At 34.7% G+C, this 18,832-nt stretch overlaps 2 protein-coding genes across 2 annotated transcripts in view; one reads left to right on the top strand and one right to left on the bottom strand.

The window, feature by feature from the left end:
- Window positions 1–3,507: 3,507 nt before the first annotated feature.
- LOC108372094 (uncharacterized) lies at window positions 3,508–4,507 on the bottom strand. Its single transcript, XM_017627736.1, has 4 exons — window positions 4,398–4,507; window positions 4,275–4,334; window positions 4,011–4,196; window positions 3,508–3,935 (listed from the first exon to the last, which is right to left on the bottom strand). Exons 1-4 carry the CDS (start codon window positions 4,440–4,442, stop codon window positions 3,567–3,569), a joined length of 660 nt encoding a protein of 219 aa, XP_017483225.1. The 5' UTR covers window positions 4,443–4,507; the 3' UTR covers window positions 3,508–3,566.
- Window positions 4,508–12,508: 8,001 nt separating this feature from the next.
- Sec24AB (Protein transport protein Sec24AB) overlaps window positions 12,509–18,832 on the top strand; it is a 15,678-nt gene continuing 9,354 nt past the window's right edge. The window contains exons 1-13 of the mRNA XM_017627735.1: window positions 12,509–13,260; window positions 13,316–14,160; window positions 14,230–14,332; window positions 15,225–15,351; window positions 15,410–15,519; window positions 15,626–15,857; window positions 15,924–16,081; window positions 16,145–16,370; window positions 16,694–16,947; window positions 17,004–17,372; window positions 17,436–17,665; window positions 17,741–17,838; window positions 17,907–18,045. Coding sequence (XP_017483224.1) covers window positions 12,544–13,260; window positions 13,316–14,160; window positions 14,230–14,332; window positions 15,225–15,351; window positions 15,410–15,519; window positions 15,626–15,857; window positions 15,924–16,081; window positions 16,145–16,370; window positions 16,694–16,947; window positions 17,004–17,372; window positions 17,436–17,665; window positions 17,741–17,838; window positions 17,907–18,045 — 3,608 coding nt within the window. The 5' untranslated portion in view covers window positions 12,509–12,543. The remainder of the gene's footprint in view (window positions 13,261–13,315; window positions 14,161–14,229; window positions 14,333–15,224; window positions 15,352–15,409; window positions 15,520–15,625; window positions 15,858–15,923; window positions 16,082–16,144; window positions 16,371–16,693; window positions 16,948–17,003; window positions 17,373–17,435; window positions 17,666–17,740; window positions 17,839–17,906; window positions 18,046–18,832) is intronic.

The raw sequence follows: 18,832 nt of genomic DNA, 5'->3' as shown, positions 1-18,832 counted from the left end.
CCAAAGAGCCCCAATTGAAATTATTGAAACGAATATATCGTCACCTGAAATGCAAAAAGACGTAACGAACATCAGCGTTGAAATGCAAAAAATCAATACTAATAAAAAATTCAAAATTCACTTTTTGATTTATATGATGGATTTTTATTATTTTATGAAATAAAATTAAAATATTAATCACGACTTTTTCCATTTTCAAATTTGGTTATGAATTACAGTGCACACTTTCTTCTTTTATAACTTAATAGTTTTTTTTTTAAGATTGGTCCAAAAAAATCATAATAAAGAAGGAAACCAATGCAGGTATTTAAAGAACAGAAAAAAATAAAAAATATTATTAAAAGGACCATGTTCTTTTTGACGTACGTCAAAGGTCAAGTAGAAGTGGGCAGTTTTATGACTGCCCATTAATAGCTCGGTTATATAGCTTAAGAAATAATATGCTTAAAGTTTTGTTACAGAAATGCTCCCACGACCAAAGGCAAAAAATATTGTCATTTGTCATTGCCAAATATACGTTTTATCGGTGCACTTGCACAACATTCGCATTCGCAAAAACTCCGCATTGATTATTGCGAATGCGAAAGCAAATGTTAAAAGTAATGCGGAAGCTCCGCGGTTGCGAATGCGAATATTCACAACAACCCTGGTACATCAAACATTCCATAGTATATACATTATAATTATTTTTGTTATCTATGCCAAATTTTAATAATACGTTTATATGTGGATACACTTAAAATTCTGCTGTCGCTATTTCGCATTATGGTATTATGTATAGAGGCAAAAATTCGAGAAGCATCGCAGCATTCAATATTGAATGAAAAATTCATGACGTATTGATGATGATTGTATATGTATGCTTTAAGATGTATATTAACAAATTATATCAAGAGTGGCGGGTGAGTTAAAGATATATTTTTCTTCACTCGTTGCCCGTTCTCCAAAATTGTAACCATACGTATATATATATATATACACTTAGGTCTCTTTTCGCATAAAAAAAAATCCGCATAAAAAAGTTCTTTACTTTCATACAAAAACAGGGGATGCGTTCCAGCATTTTCAAAAACCGCATAAATTCAGATACTCCATTTAAAATTTTTTAAAATACTGTGAAGAACCAGTGAGGCATTATTGAGCAAAAAAAACGATTTATTTCTTCACTTCAACACTTATTATTCCATGTAAAACCGAACATTAATGAAATAAATAAAATTTTATCTGTATTTTAACCAAAAAAAATAAATAAAAATTACTCACATATGAAAACCCATACCTTAGGATTAAGATAAAAATTCTACGAAAAAGGTTTTTTCTTAACAGCTGTCGCCCCTCGGCAGGCAATGGCAACCTCCGAGTGTATATTCGGCCATGAAAAACAGCTTCTCGTAAAAATACAATCGCCGTTCGGAGTCGGCGTAAAACTGTAGGTCCCTCCCCTTTGTATGACAACATCAAGGCGCACCCACAAATTGGAGGAGAAGCTCGGCCAAACACTAACATATGTGTAAGCGCCAATATTATTTTATTATTATAGATACAGACAATATATCGACATTGCTTTTACACACTGAAAAAAGTAATAAAGAACTCACAAAACAGCAAAATCGCTACTGCGAAATAATGGTTTGAAAAACCGCATAAATTCAAATCCGCATAAAAAGAGCGGAAGCACAGTGCTTCCCTTCCATATAAAATGTGGGCAAAAATAGAATTGTGGACGGATTCTTAGTAAAATTGAGGACATTAAATTCAAAAATGCAATTGGTTTTTGGATAACTTTCATACCTTCACTGTAAATGCGGTTTGAGGTCTATTTTTCAAAAGTGAGGTGTCAAATGACAGGGCTTCCTTGTAGATGTGCAATAAAGTTTTATTTGTGGAAAGGGTTGCTACCTGTTAAAATTTTTATTAAAATTATTTAATAAGTTAAATGAATTAGATATTGCAATATGGGTCTCAATTGAAATGGTTTTGAAAATGCTTTATTTCTAAACGACACGCTAGAAGGGTTGCCACATGTTTATACAATCAAATTCACTTTAATTAAGGGAATAAGGTAACAGAAATATGTATATCAATATGGATTTCAGAGCAAAACATGTGGCTACCCTCTTCGTAATATCTGCAAGCTAAAACCTTCTTAAACCTCTTTCGTCTGACTCCCATATGGTGATACCTATCTATTTCAATTCCTATAATTCAAATGGAATTTAATTTTTTAAACAGGTGGTAACCCTCTACACGTAGTTAAGAAATAAACCCTTTTCATACAGATTTCTATTGATACCCATCTATTAATAATTCATTTAACGCATTAAAAAATTTGAATTGAATTTTTTTACAGATGGCAACTATTGTCTACAGGTCAAGCTTTTTAATCTGACACTTCATTTTTGGAAATAGAACGAATCGTGCAGATCTGATGACACTAAAAAAAATTAAAAAATTATTTTATGCACTAGCAAAAAACGCATTACTTCAAAAAGTGCAATAAATCAGCATTTTTGATTTCTTCTTTCGAAAGCTAAAAACACGTATTATTTAATAAAATAATAAAAAATAACATATTTTTACATATATCTTTTTTCTCTCCATTCAAGTTTAACATTTTTTTAAATTTTGATAAAAAAAATTATTTTCCTGGAATACCGCAGGAACACCCTGTGTTTAATTTTATTCCAAGATTTTTATTTTTAAAGCTCTCTACTATCTATGTGGTTTGACGAAACCAACATTTTATTTCAAAGAATGTATTTTTGACATTTGTTTCCGTGCAGAGTTTACGCATGGCTATGCTCTTAGTAAAATAATTCGTGTACAATTTGTACACTTTAGTGGCATATAATTTATTTTATAGGAAATTTTCTGTTTAATTCTATTTAGTGAATAAATTACCTTTACAAAAATACCAAACAGTGGTGGAAAAATAAGAAGCGACACGACATTTTAACAAATTCTGCCTACTTTTCTTTTGTTTACTTAATTCTTACTATTTTCTTTAGAGGTATAGCTCATTATCTAAAATTTAATGGGCATACTCAAAATAATTCTGTAAATTCTTATTAAAAATTTCAAAGTTTAGGCGCAATTTTTGCTGAATTTTTATGCTTTTTTGCAGAAGGTTTAAAATATGTTGGGACATGCCGAATAGAGATTTTGCCGGATAACGGGATTCCGGACACCATGTAAAAAATAAGAGCTGGATGCAGATATCTGTAGACTGCTGCCCTTAATAAATTTCATAATATTGTCTTATTATCTGCTTTTTCGAGCTGAACTGTCCAATATGTAATTAAGAATACAAAATGTCTGCTCTGAAATCCAATAAAGCAACAATAAACAATGCTAAGAAAAAAAAGCATGTTTGATGTATTTTTATTTTAAAATGCAATGAAAATCGAACTGCTTCATTGTGCCAAGTTACTGAACCACGTTTCTGACATCAATAAATCTTAAAACTGGGTAGATAGTGAACTAATTCGAAAATATAAATCAGTTAGATGGAGTCGAAAGATAGTAGGTATATTTATTATGCAAGTAATTTATTTTAATTTAGGTCCTTAGCATTCCATAACAAATTTACGGAATGCATTGCATTCCTCACTATCATTCCATGCAGAGGTTGGACAATTTTGGAATGTCTTAAAGTTAATGCAAGTCATTATCCTAGCGCTGAAAGGCGAGCAGGCACGGAATTTAGGCTTAGTTATTCTTTGAGCAAACTTCGGATCTTCCTTCATTTTATCGGCAATTTTAGCTTTTATATCAGTGGCTTTTTCAAAGCAAGTTGCGAAGGATTCTTCCATAACTGTCATCATTTCATCATTGTCCCTTACTACCGTATTTAGGAGTTCCATAAATTTATCCTCATGGAGCTCACCGTCCTCGCCAATGACTCCGGTTTGATTGAAAATGCATTCCATTAGGCACTGAGTATAAAAATAAGAATAAAAGAATAGTTTAAAATTAGGAATATCAATATGATTGCACAAACGGTCGCCTACGGGAGGTGCATGTAGTCCATGTGGATGCGTGCGCCCACGCATTTTCGGACCTCCACGTGGCCGTGGTGGGGGCACATTGTTGCTCCTAGTCATCGGTGGCGGTTGTGGCGGTCCGGCGAATTTGGCGCATTGCTGCATTAGTTCATCGGTGGTGAGGCTAGGCACTGGGCAGCACATGTGTAGAGGCTGTTTTGATTGGATGCAAATTGTTAGTTGGTTTGAATATTGCGCTAAATTAGGCTAAAATAAAGTATGTATACTCACAACATAACGTGGCGGTTTGGTGCAATCCACACTTGTAGCATCCTGCGCATTGGCATAGTGCTACAATCAATAAAAAACGATTAGCTAAATCCAGTTTCTAAATATTCTCCGAAATTAGCTTACCACAAATGCGCAAATCACTGCAGAATACACATCGATTGCCTTCATATTTTGCCCAGTACCAATGACAACTTTCAACTGGTTTTTATGAAGTGCAAACGCAGCATTTTATATAAGGTTACATTATAAACTTCATTTTATAAAAATTGTCATATGGTTGAACACTTCAGTTGCGTTGAATTGCAGCACGCCTTGGATTTGATTACACTGGATCATAAATTTTAATTTGGTTTTTGTTCTCCAGACGCCACCATCCAATTTATATGTATAATTGCTCGGTTATTCCGAAATTCGGGTTAATTTTTTTTTCTATGGATACGTTTTCGAGATATTTGCAATTTAGCGTTATTCAGCTTAAAGCGAAAATTGGTTCCTTTTAACCACGTATATCTTACGAACCAATTTAAAAATCTTAATATAAAATTCGGCAAATGAAAGTCAATGAAATTCTCCATAAACCGTATATACATCACTTTCCGATAGGGCTTATAGTTTCTGACAAATTAATTAATCTTTCCAGTTTTTTTTAATTTTTTATGAAAGAATTAAAGAAAAATCAAACTTTAACAGAAGAAAAATTAAAAAAAAATAACAGTTTCTGTGCCAAATCAGTTGCCAATATCTCGAAAACGTATCCATAGAAAAAAAAATATTTAATCCATTTTCGGAATCACCGAGCAGTTCTACATAGGAATTGGATAGTGGCGTCCGTAGAACATTTTTGCTGTAAACCAGTGTTATTTGCTCATGACTTGGACTTAAGTAATTTTTTATACAAAATCCCCTTTTGGTGTTACAAATGGCGAGTAAACACAATTATAATTGCACTATCAGTTTTGCAAAAATGTATTAAGAAAAAGAAAACGCTATGCGTGTACACCCAACCTCAATATCCATATCAATCTGTTGTCATTTTAGAGCTATTTAAATAGAAAGTCGAATTAAATTAAAACAAGTCAAAAATCACACACACAAATACACACAAACATATACATAATAGCCTAGTCAAGTTAGCTGAATAAATAGGGGTAAGCTTGCAATTAATCGCATAAAGCTGAATTTTTTTGTCTTTGAAATGCATCTAAGAGGTCGTTTATTTGGTATTTTTGAAAATATCTACCAAAAAATTTTGGCAGGCTCGAAAATGATTTTAGAGGTATGGTTCCTTGGGCGAAAATGTTTGTTATGGTCCATAGTACCAGAATCGCAAGGATATGAATCAACTTTTTTAATTGACCTACTAATTGACCCACCCTAATATATATATATACGTATGGTTACAATTTTGGGAACGGACAACGAGTGAAGAAAAATATATCTTTAACTCACCCGCCACTCTTGATATAATTTGTTAATATACATCTTAATGCATACATATACAATCATCATCAATACGTCATGAATTTTTCATTCAATATTTATTTTAATCAAGCAGATATGAATGCTGCGATGCTTCTCGAATTTTTGCCTCTATACATAATACCATAATGCGAAATAGCGACGGCAGAGTTTTCAAGTGTATCCACATATAAACGTATTATTAAAATTTGGCATAGATAACAAAAATAATTATAATGTATATACTATGGAATGTATGATTCATGCATATGTACCAGGGTTGTTGTGAATATTCGCATTCGCAACCGCGGAGCTTCCGCATTACTTTTAACATTTGCTTTCGCATTCGCAATAATCAATGCGGAGTTTTTTCGAATGCGAATGTTGTGCAAGTGCACCGATAAAACGTATATTTGGCAATGACAAATGACAATATTTTTTGCCTTTGGTCGTGGGAGCATTTCTATAACAAAACTTTAAACATATTATTTCTTAAGCTATATAACCGAGCTATTAATGGGCAGTCATAAAACTGCCCACTTCTACTTGACCTTTGACGTACGTCAAAAAGAACATGGTCCTTTTAATAATATTTTTTATTTTTTTCTGTTCTTTAAATACCTGCATTGGTTTCCTTCTTTATTATGATTTTTTTGGACCAATCTTAAAAAAAAACTATTAAGTTATAAAAAAAGAAAGTGTGCACTGTAATTCATAACCAAATTTTCGTGATTTGCTTTTGATGTTACATATCGTCACCTGAAATGTAAAAAGACGTAACAACATTGTTAATGAAATGCAAAAAGTCGTGATTAATATTTTAATTTTATTTCATAAAATAATAAAAATCCATCATATAAATCAAAAAGTGAATTTTGAATTTTTTATTAGTATTGATTTTTTGCATTTCAACGCTGATGTTCGTTACGTCTTTTTGCATTTCAGGTGACGATATATTCGTTTCAATAATTTCAATTGGGGCTCTTTGGAGAATTTATTTTTAGCAAAAATTTTAAAAACAGTAATTTTGTTTACTTGTCGGGTAATATTTTTTCATAGGGATATACATACATATGTACATTAGATCCTTTGCTATTAAAAGTCAAAGAGTAAGCTCCTTCAATAGGGATTTCCAGCAGAAATGATCGACGTCTGGCTATAAAGAGAATCGATGCTCAAATAATTAAAAAAGCTATAGGTCTGACCTTTAATTAGATAAGAATTACATAACTATCTGAGATTCAAATTCTTATAAAAACGGGGTGTTAAAAAAAGGGTAACAATATTCTGATCCGATTCGGCTGGCAGCCACGACTTTGAAAACAGAATTTCGCTCAAAATTTTCATTCCTGGAAAATAATAATTTATTTTCCATATCCACCTATTTAGCTCGCTATAAGCACAAATTTTTCAGTCGCAGAAGAAAGTAATTACAAAAACTAAATAAAAAAAAAAAACGCTGATGACGTTACTGGCTCCCCAAATTCTGAAACAGCCAAAGGAATGAGAATAAAGAATTCTTTTAAAAAAGCTTTAGAGAAACCTGAGTCATCTGGTTTGGCTTGTAAGCGCTGTTTCAACAACGATCTCGCCATTATGCTAGATTCTTCAAGTGAATATGAAAGTCAGGAGAATACATCCGACATTTTCAGCACCGGTACAATTCTCATTACTTTTTATTACATATAATATTCCAATTTTCAAATTCAAGTACTAAATAAAAATAAACATTATTAAAAATTATTAACTTTTTCCTTTTTTTATTTACCTAACTTAATTTACTTACCTAATTGTTTCTTAAAAATACTTCACATCCGCATTCGCATCCGCGGATGTCTAAAATTCGACATTCGCAACATCCCTAATATGCATAACTCGTCTTTACATGCAAGTTAGCGGGTATATTTGTGTACGAGCTATTTCTGGGTTAAGGTCAAGGCCAATAATCACTTAAATTAAATTTTTTTTATTTATTTATTTATAAAAGGCTTGCATAACAATAAAAATTATTATATAAACCATAAACCACAGCGCTAGCAGCACAGGGCTTTCGGCTGACTGGTAAAGTGAATGAGGGCAAGTTAGATACGACGAAAAAATATTTCGTAGTTTTCGATCGTTCATTGTTATTTGGTTGTCACTTCGCTATTTTAATGAACGATTGCATGCCGCTGTTGTCGATTTTGCTGACACTTCAGCTGATGGATGGCATGTTAGCTGTTAGTCCAGGGGTCGTGGATTATGTAGATTTCAACTTCTTGGAATAAATAGAGATAACGGCGGAATGTTGTCTTGTTTTGATCGTAGTACTTTATATTTCCTCTAGCCCATTTGTATCAAAAGCTGCACCGCAGTTAAGAGCTCAAAGAAGTTCCAAGAACTTTAACAGGGGATGACCAGCAAGGTTTATTCTTTGAGCTTTGCTTTTCACTTTAGTTTGATAGTACTTAATATAAGCAATTATCCCATTCAAGATTGGAAACTCATTTTTCCAACAGCCATTAGTTGCACTTAAGGCTTTAACTTACGTAAGTATTTCCTTTTTTTGCTCTGGGCATTGATTTTCCGATAATTTTAGAGATAGTGTTTAGTTATTAAGTAAAACTCTTATCAAATTACATTTTTTAAAGGAGCATAAATTATACTATTATTACACTGTAGGGACGCTAAAATGACACAAAAAACGCCGAAACCGTATACCGTTTTTTATAGATCAGGTAATTTTCGTAAGGTATTTTCATTTTAAGTTTATATTGTGAATGAAAAAATGCAAACTTTAACAGGGATAAATTACAAAAAAAAAAGTGTTTTTTTTTGTAAACTCTATTGTTTTGTGTTAAAGCTCTCTCTTTTACAAAAACATCAAGCTATCAACGAAGAAAATTGACTTATAAATCAAGTTGTAAATGCTCAAGATTTAAAATTTTTATGGGCATAGAATTTTTGTGGGACTGAAATAAATATAAAATAAAAAACACGCTCTTAGAGTTGGTTACGGACGTTAAAAATAGAAGAAATAATTGGACCCAATAAAGGGTAGTTGCAGGGCGGCGGAAGACGTGGGTATGGTGGGTATTACTAGCTGGCCAAAATTTTTAAAGGTGGGTAATTACCCACCCGAAAATTTTTTAGAAGAGAAAAATAAGTCCAATTGAAAGAGTATTTTCGGAAGATATATTATGACATTTTTGACCAAGTTATTTGCTCCCTGACAAATAAATTTGATACTGAATCGGCAACGTTTTATAAAACTATAGAAAAGTTCATTCTTGGTGAGACAGTAGATTTGAAGAAAATGCCACGTTTTATAATGGTGATCGATATTGAGTGATAACGATATATCTCTGTGCATAATGAGGCGCATAGAGCGAAATCCAGAATCTGTGAAAGATGTTGTGCAATTTTTGCGTGAAAACGAATTGTGTGTGGGACTTGTTTCTGAATATGTACGGCATGCTCTAACTAGAGGAGCTTTTCCGTTTTGCGTAGGATGAAAAATTATTTGCGCTCGACAATGCACCAAAAAAGGATCAACCATGTAGCAATATTGCATTCTTATCCATGAACTCATGAACGACTTCATTTCTCGAAATTCAAAACGCTGCTGATCAGAATAGTAAAAAAAAAAATTATTGAAAAATGGTGGGTTAATTACATGCTGTAAAGTGTGCATTTCAATAATCTGACGATTTGAGCGTAAAGCTAGGGATTGGGAAAGTCGCAAACTTGCAAAAAAAAAACGTTACTTACCTTGATCTATTGGTAGGCACATACTAGTTTATGAACTAGTATTTTTTCTAACTGGTTTGGGTTTTTACTGCAGGGACATCGCTTTAAGATATTTACGAAACGAATGCCATCTCATTAACAGTTCCTCAGAATTATACATAATTTTACATTACAATGCTCCTTGTATACCTAATATGAGTTTACATCCAAAGGAGGAGGTTTTTGAAAGGATTTACATTGATTGATTCCACTCCATTATAGAAAAAACAGTTTGATAGAATTAAGCACGATTTAAAATTTTGGAATTGTGGAAAACTTTTCAACTTATATTTTCCCTGCAAAAGCTCTAATTGTGGTCTTGTTATAATTTGGTGCAAAAAAGCCCCATACGAATAACATTTGCTCAGAAAGAGTTTTTGCCTTTTCTGACAAATGGTATATTTTTAATTAACTCTGTTTTGATGGACATGTGCTATGTATGTATTAATTGTGCAACAGTTGCAGACAGAATAAAGCCAATACATTATGCTGCATTTACTCAACGTTTCTTGAATACAGAAAAAAGGCCTTACAATACTTTGCATAGGGCTTTATGTTAAGTGTCATAAAGTCATTTGGTTTTAAGTTACGGCCCACAAATTTTTAAGGAAGATGCGTTTTAGTATAAGATATATAAAAATGCAAAACAACTGTATTACGGAAAAATACCAGTCAGGGCCTTTCTACATTTCATCAACGATATATTCTTTTTTATGCTTTGTGCTCCGCTTTTTTTCCAATGCCTGTCTGTAAGATAAGTCTTATCACAATACGTTTTAAAGAGAGCACTTAGTGAGATAAACGCTGATACAGTTCCGGCCACTGGAATAGCCCCACTTTGGGATAGTCAGTATTGACAGTTTTACGTTTGTTTTGTTAATAATAATTAATTTTACCAGCATTCTGCAGTTCCATCATCAAAAAATAAAAACAAAAAAAAAAGTGGTTTCTTATAGCGGTCGCCCCTCGGCAGGCAATGGCAAACCTCCGAGTGTATTTCTGCTATGAAAAACAGCTTCTCCTCCCCTTTGTGTGACGATATCAAGTCGCACGCCACAAATCGGAGAAGTTCGGCCAAACACTAATACATTGTGTAAGTGCCAATCTATTATTATTATTAATCTTTTTTTAAAAAAAAATTAGCATTTTCTAGTATAAATTCGATTTTCAAACTTACCAAATTTATAATTCAACCAATTTTCATAAAAATTTTTAAATTTTTAAACAAATTCGAGAATATATGTTATTGAGTACTCAGTTTAGTACCCCTTCAATTTTAGTACACCATGGTGTAAGTTTTAAGTTTCTTAAAAATCGCGTGAATTTATATAGCTTTTTTGTAAAAAAAAAAAGTTTAATGGGTAACGAAATTCAAATTTTTTTTTGAAATTTGTTGAGTTATTTTACATAAAGTGTGAACATTGGATTTATATGGTTTTTGTTATAGAATTGCTATATTTTTATAAAAAATTAGTGAATATTAAAAAAACTCGAGCAAAACCGCCAATACAGAGGATCAAAAGGGGGCGCTATTCAACTGGCCGTCATTGTATATAAAGTTTGAAATATTTTAAAAATATATGTATATATATACAGTATCGGTCATATCTATAGCAAGCCATTTCAAAGTGATAATGTGTGCCACTTATGTTTATTTATTTATTTTTAAGAATTTTCAATTAAAATATAGTTCTTTCTCTAAAAAACCGCGTATAAACCCAAGTTTAACCATTTGTAGAATTCTTCAAAAAAGTGAGACAAATTTTCACCTAAGTTTCAAACTTTTTTCTCGGAAGTGTTTAAATTTTTTCGAGTACACAGTTTTTGAGCCACGGCAATTTTAGTCTGATAATGTGCAAATTTCAAGTGGCTACGAATTACCGTTAATTTTTTAGATTTTTTTTTGTCGCATTGGCTTCCATATAATGAATAAACTCAATTTATTTGTATATGGATGAAAACCGCAACACCTTTGGAGAAAAAAATTCTAAAAAATCAACGGTAACTTTCAGTCACTTGAAACTTGCACATTATCAGACTAAAATTGATTGGGCTATAAAACTGTGTATTCAGAAAAATTCAAACACTACTGAGAAAAAAGTTTGAAATTTAGGTGAAAATTTGTTGCACTTTTTTGAAGTTTTCTACAAATTGTTAAACTTGGGTTTATATGGGTTTTGTTAGAGAAAGAACTGTATTTTAATTGAAAATTCTCAGAAATAAATAAATAAATAAAGTGCTATAGATATGACCGATACTGTATGTAAAATGTAGAACAAATAAAAAACGACAGTAATTGTTCAACCTTGTTTAAAACTACGAATTTATAAAAGCGGCATTACTGCCGTATTGATGAAAATTTGCAACACTGTTGCAACTTTAATAATTCGCCCAACACTGTGGTTGTGATTGCAGCTCGAGCAAGCCCTACGTGAACTTCCGCAAGGGCATTTGAAGTGCAGATAATGATAGTTTGTACAAAGTAATGCAACCATTTGCTTGCAACATACATGACCTTAGGAATGATATTGTCAAGTTAATTAAATATCGCAATAAATTAAAATGAACTATCTTTGAAATTTTGCACTTTATATTTTATTACAACCACCTTTATAGAATCATTTGTTGTTTATAACCCTACTAAAAATTTGCCACTGTTCTATTTTACAGGTTTCTTCATTTCTATGAATTGAATCAAGTTGAAAATNCCAAGAACGCGATACTTTAATAATTCGCCCAACACTGTGGTTGTGATTGCAGCTCGAACAAGCCCTACTGCCGCAAGGGCATTTGAAGTGCAGATAATGGTAGTTTGTACAAAGTAATGCAACCATTTGCTTGCAACATACATGACCTTAGGAACGATATTGTCAAGTTAATTAAATATCGCAATAAATTAAAATGAACTATCTTTAAATTTTGCACTTTATATTTTATTACAACCACCTTTAAAGAATCATTTGTTGTTTATAACCCTACTAAAAATTTTCCACTTTTCTATTTTACAGGTTTCTTCATTTCTATGAATTGAATCAAGTTGAAAATGTCTGGTTATGCGAATACGAATTACGGTCCTCCGCCTATGGGACAGTCGAACTTGGTGAATGGCTTACCAGCAACACAACAGCTATCGCAGGCACCAGGTGGCGCCGGTACACCACCACCGCCTATTCCAATGGGCCAACAGCAAAATATACTTCAACACAAACAACAACAGCAGCAGCAGTTGCCGCAGCCTGCTCCAGCACTCCAAAGTAATATGAGTAAATTTTTGCCGCCAGCATCTAGTTCTGCGCTTCAGCCAACTAATGGACCAGCGCGGCCTCCAAACAGTGCAACAACATCAGCGCCAACTAGCAATTTGCCGCCACATTTGCGGCCACCTGGTTTGAACGGCACACCAGGAGGTATGCCCTTGACCAATGGCGGCGGTGGTAGCGGAAATCTAAGCACGAATTCTTCGCGCACAGCTTCGCCATCATTAGCGCAACAACAGCAACAGGCACAACAATCGCAGCATGGCGGATATGCAGCAAAGCCACCGATGAACTTTGCGTCTAGTAGTAGTAGTGTGACGCCAAGCAATCCGCAATTCGCATCCACTGGAAGCGCGCCTGGCTTGTCAGGAAGCATGCAGAATTTGAGTATTAATCGCACCAATGGTACGACAGCGCCAAATGTGGCCAACACGTTCACGCATCAGGGGCAACCGCTTTTGACTACAAACCAACATCAACAGCAGTTTCCCAACAACTATCAGGTGAGTTAAAACACTTTCTTTGACAAAGGAAATGCTTTAAATTTCTCACTATTAGACAAATTTCCGTACGAACGCCATAAATACGGCTACTTCTTTACCCGGACAGCCGACAGCATCCCAAGCAAGCGTTCCGCCGCCGTCGCACACATCCTCGCTTTATGCCGGCAGCAAGCTATTGCAACCGCCTATAGCGAGCACGTCCCTCAGTCAAACGGCGCCCACGCAATCTCTTACTAATGCGCCACCCGCAAGCAATGCGAGCATGTTCGGCACATCACGTTCACATCCAATTGTGACAAATGCATCACCAGGTGTGCAACAAATGCCGCCTCAAGCGTCCATGTTTTCGAATGAAAACTACAGACCTGGTTTGGTTGGGCCTACATTGCAACCACCGTTGCCAGCTACTAGTTCTGCAGCCACCGCTCAACAACAGCAAAATCAATTAAACAACAATACACAAGAGCAAACAGCATCGCAACGCAAACCAATGTATCCAGCAGGACCGCCACCAATGCTGCCACCTTCTCAACATCAGCCGCAGCAGCTACAACCACAACAGCAACCATATGCGCAGGCATATCAGCAACAACCGCAGCCAGGTCTTTTCAATGGTCTACCGAATACTGCACCACTGCAATACCAATCACAGCCGCCTTATATGCAGCAACCTCCGCCAGTGCAGACGCAGCAATTCCCTCAGCAACAAAATTTTCCTCCACCCAGTGGCGGTGCATACAATCAGCAAATGAGCGTTACACAGGCGGGTTTCAGTCGACTTTGGGGTCAGGATACCATTGATTTGATGCAAAATCGTCATATTTTGTCACCAGCCACTTTGTCGCCGCCTCGTATTGTACTCAATAATCAATTCCACGAATCTATTAATTGTAGTCCCAAGTAAGTATGCCAACGTTAGAATGAAAAGTGTAGAATATACTTATTTGAATTTACAAATATCTTTGACAGCATTATGCGTTGCACCATCGCGAAAATACCAGAAAGTAATTCGCTGCTACAAAAGTCCCGTTTACCATTGGGCATTTTAATACATCCATTCCGTGATATTAATGTAAGTAGAAATATGTACATACATATATACATATATATATATGAATTTATGATTTGTGATTTTAACTTAGCGTTGGTAAGATCGCGGTAGATGAACGAAGAAATATACATATGTACATATAATTTCAAAAAGGTTAAAATTGTTGAATAGGGATTATTTTTGATAACAAAAATTAGGAATTATAACTAGTCTCAATGTTTTGTGGTGGATTTAAACAATTTCTTATCAACGATGAGTGTTGCTGAAGTTCCCAGAGGATAATTTAGGTAGGCCTTCTTAAATAAAGCCATTATAAGAGGCCTACCTAGAAGGGCTGAAAAAAGTGCTTTCTTGCATGCCTCTACAAGGGCCTATCCAATTACTATTTCCGCGAATGCATAAATTTACATTATTCAGCATTACAAATGAATTTTAATAAACATTTTAAGTTACAATAACACATATTTGATATAAACCTTAAGCAAATACTTCAAAGATGTATGATTTTTATAAATTAAAGAAGCAACTTTAAAGGAACTCCTCCAAAAGGCCTTCTGAAGTACGCCCTATAAAAGCTTTTCTGGAAGGCCCTCCATGGGTAACGAAAGAAGAAGCCCTTCAATGCAAAAAAAGAAAGGAAAAAAACAATGTAGACTGGAAGGCCCCTTGACTCTCAGGAAGGCCTTTCGGAAGCGCATTTAACTCCTGAAATTGTCTACTGGGTTATTGTTGTAAAGGTTCAACAAGTTGTAACATTCCGCAGATGTAAAACTGGGTCTCTCCGGTAGTTTAGACACCCGGCTATTATCGGTTATAAAAATATGAATTTATTTTTATATGAGTCATGTTCTACTTTTAGCCCTACATACATACATACATCATAAAAAATTAAACCTTTTTTAAAATTTTCCAGAGCTTACCAGTCATTCAATGCCCTAATATTGTACGTTGCCGGCTGTGTCGCACATACATAAATCCTTTTGTGTATTTTGTCGATAGTAAAATGTGGAAGTGCAATCTTTGCTATCGGGTCAACGAATGTAAGTACCGCGTGCAATCCAACTACCTAGTCTCTTAATTAATATTGGTTTGCCATAGTGCCCGATGATTTTCAATATGACCCAGCAACGAAAACTTATGGTGATGTCACACGTCGTCCAGAGGTGCGTTCGAGTACCATTGAATTTATTGCGCCCTCGGAATATATGGTAGGTCAAAGAAAATTAATATTTTCTCAGCCCGAACTGATAAACGATTGTAGTTATAGAGAAGAATAAAATATATTCATCTTTTTCTTATCATCTTTCCTTACAGTTACGACCTCCCCAACCTGCCATATATTTGTTCCTTTTCGATGTTTCCATCATTGCCCAGCAGAGTGGTTACCTTGAGAATGTTTGCACAACACTGAGTAAACATTTAGATGATATGCCAGGTGATGCACGTACACAGATTGGTTTTATTGCTTACAACAGTCACGTGCATTTCTACAGCTTGGCAGAAGGCTACAACCAGCCACACGAACTAACTTTACTCGATATTGACGGTTAGTCATATTCTGACTGAAACGAGTTTTTGTTATATATATATGTATATATTTTTTTTTCTTAAGATCCATTCTTACCACGACCTGACAATCTGTTGGTGAATTTAAAGGAGTGTAAAGAGCTGGTAAAGGACTTACTAACTCAACTGCCAAAGCGTTTTGCCGATACACATGATCCGGGTTCGGCGCTTGGCGCTGCTTTGCAGGTTGCTTACAAATTAATGGTCAGTACATGTGAAGGCAAATAGGAAGAGAGGATAATGTTTTATATATATTTTATAAAATAGCAAGCATCAGGCGGTCGTGTAACTGTTTTCCAAACGTGCCTTCCCAACATGGGACCTGGCTCGCTGGAGCCGCGGGAAGATCCCAACAATCGCTCGGCCAAAGATGTAGCTCATTTAAATCCAGCAACAGATTTCTACAAGCGTTATGCTTTAGAATGTTCTGGTTACCAAATAGCTGTGGATTTATTTTTGATGAATCAGCAGTACAGTGATATGGCAACGATATGTGAGTAATAATTTTGATTTCATGACTAGATTTCAAGATCAATACATATGTGAACAATAGTTATCTTTTGATCTTAAGTATATATGGATCGTAAAAGTATAAATCAGTTGCCTTTTAACTCATAAACATACAAACAATACGGTGTAAGTCTATGCGAAAAAATGTAGCATTTTATTTTAAGGATTTTCCTTTTTACAAATATTTCGACTCCTGCATATACAAAAGTATCCTATCTTTTAAGTTGGAGCCAGCGGTTGTTAAGCGGTTTCGAAGATTTGCGTTTACGAATAAATTTAGATAAGCGTTTTTTCTCACATTTTCAGCTGGCATTAGCAAACATAGTGGCGGTTGTGTTCATCACTTCCCGCTCTATCAGAAAACCAAGCCTCAATTGGTGGACTCATTCAAGCAATGCTTCAAGCGCTATCTGGTACGTAAAATCGGTTTTGAGGCAGTCATGCGCATTCGTTGTACGCGCGGTCTGCAGGTGCACACATTCCATGGCAATTTCTTCGTACGCTCGACTGATTTGCTTTCGCTGCCAAATGTGAATCCCGATGCGGGCTATGGCATGCAAGTAAGTTGGTTATTATTATCTGTTTTTCCTTTTTTATTAACTTGAGCATTTTATAGATTTCATACGAAGAATCCTTGAGCGAGGCGAAAACGGTTTGCTTCCAAGCAGCGCTGTTGTACACAAATAGCGAGGGCGAACGTCGTATACGTGTCCATACAATGTGCCTACCCGTGACTGCCTCACTGCCCGAAGTCATGCACGCTGCCGATACAGAAGCTATAATTGGTTTGCTTTCGAAAATGGCTGTTGATCGGTCACTATCATCGAATGTCGCCGATGCTCGTGAAGCGTTCATCAATGCAACTGTAGATATTTTCAGTGCATTTAAAATTGCACAAAATCTACCATCCGGACAAACTGGTCAATTGATTGCGCCACGGAGCTTAGCATTGATGCCGCTATATATATCGGCGTTATTGAAGCATGTAAGTAAAGGGCAAGCCAACAAACAATTTTCCTTAATTAGTGGTGTATTTCTATCCATACAGCCGGCTTTCCGTGTAGGCACAAGCACTCGCTTAGATGATCGCGTATACGCAATGGACTGCATGAAAACATTGCCATTGGATCAATTGATGAAATTTCTTTATCCAGAGTTTTATCTAATTGATGCATTGTTTTATCCAAATGCAAATCAAAATTCAAATGCGAATGCTGCAGAAGATGAAGAAGAAGATGATTTGCCGGATGTGCCACGTCTGCAGCTCTCAGCTGAATTGTAAGTGTACTTACTGCTAGTGCATAGCTACCTCATAATTGTAATGAGTTAAAATGTCTGCTTTTCTTTACACAGCTTGGATTCGCGTTCAATATTCTTACTTGACTGTGGTAATCTTATTATCATTTATGTGGGTCTAAATGTGCCCGTGAATGTATTGGAAGGCGCATTTGGTATGTAATTGAATATCTATTTTTCTGCTTATTTGGCTATTATACCAATTCGCAATTTACTTCATTAGGCGTTAAGTCGACTGCAGAATTACCTGACTATGTGTACGGTTTGCCAAATGTGAATAGCCCTGAAAATGATGTTTTAAAACGATTTATATTGCGTTTGAACGATGATAAGCCCTATCCTCCTATAGTACAGATTATAAGGTAAGTAACGTAACGAATTCGTGGTGTTCAAAGCAAACACTAAAAATGCATCACGCCCTCGTGGGTTTTCTACAGAAATATCCCAATCCTATGTGTAGTATGCGTTGTGCCTTTGCTTTAGTTAAAGTGGGGTAAACCTATACCACATTAAAAATTAATTAGATCCCGTCTTGTCGTCAGATAACACCAGATGAAAGTAATTTTGATCTGTAACATTTAACTATGTGAAATTTGCTATTAAATTCTAATATTAAGTCAGATATTGAGAAATACATATATAACAGTTTACAAGATATCGCAAAATTTTAGAATTTTTAAAATAAGTGCACTTTGCACTGATGCTGACCAAGGTGCCAGCTATCCTGTGCTATGAGGTTCCAAAATGTGGCAAATAGAAAATAAAAGTGCCAAAAGGTGCCATTCCTTTAAATCAGTGCTAGCCAAAAAGAGAAAAGTCTAACATGAGAATGTAGTAGTTATGTTATCCAAAAATGAGAATGTGTTGGTGGTAATGCACGGAGAAAAATTTATGTGTTGTATTTTTTCACTGGGCGATATTTTTTAGAGCTAAAAAACATAGAAACATAAAACATAGAAAGAATGTTAACGGTCCTAAGTAAAAAAAAGTTGGTAAAATTTGGTATTTATTTAATTTTTTTTTGATAATTTAAATGGGCATTTTTGGGCAAAAAAGCTAACGTTCTTCGAGCACTCTGCATATTAAAAGAAAATTTCGTTAATTTCAAGTAGAAATGAAATAAAAATATATATATATTTTTTTTTTTAA

Source organism: Rhagoletis zephyria, unplaced genomic scaffold (genome assembly GCF_001687245.7).
Source record: "Rhagoletis zephyria isolate East Lansing unplaced genomic scaffold, Rhagoletis_zephyria_1.1 Rzeph_scaffold_05432, whole genome shotgun sequence".
NCBI classification, from domain to species: domain Eukaryota; kingdom Metazoa; phylum Arthropoda; class Insecta; order Diptera; family Tephritidae; genus Rhagoletis; species Rhagoletis zephyria.
Note: the sequence above shows the minus strand (reverse complement) of the source record. Positions and strands in the feature narration are given on the sequence as shown.

Coding starts and splice junctions, on each gene's coding strand:
- LOC108372094 (XM_017627736.1), bottom strand. CDS start 4,442: ATGAAGGCAATCGATGTGTATTCTGCAGTGATTTGCGCATTTGTG. Junction 4,335..4,397: donor CAGTGATTTGCGCATTTGTG/GTAAGCTAATTT, acceptor TATTGATTGTAG/CACTATGCCAATGCGCAGGA. Junction 3,936..4,010: donor ATGGACTACATGCACCTCCC/GTAGGCGACCGT, acceptor TTTTATACTCAG/TGCCTAATGGAATGCATTTT.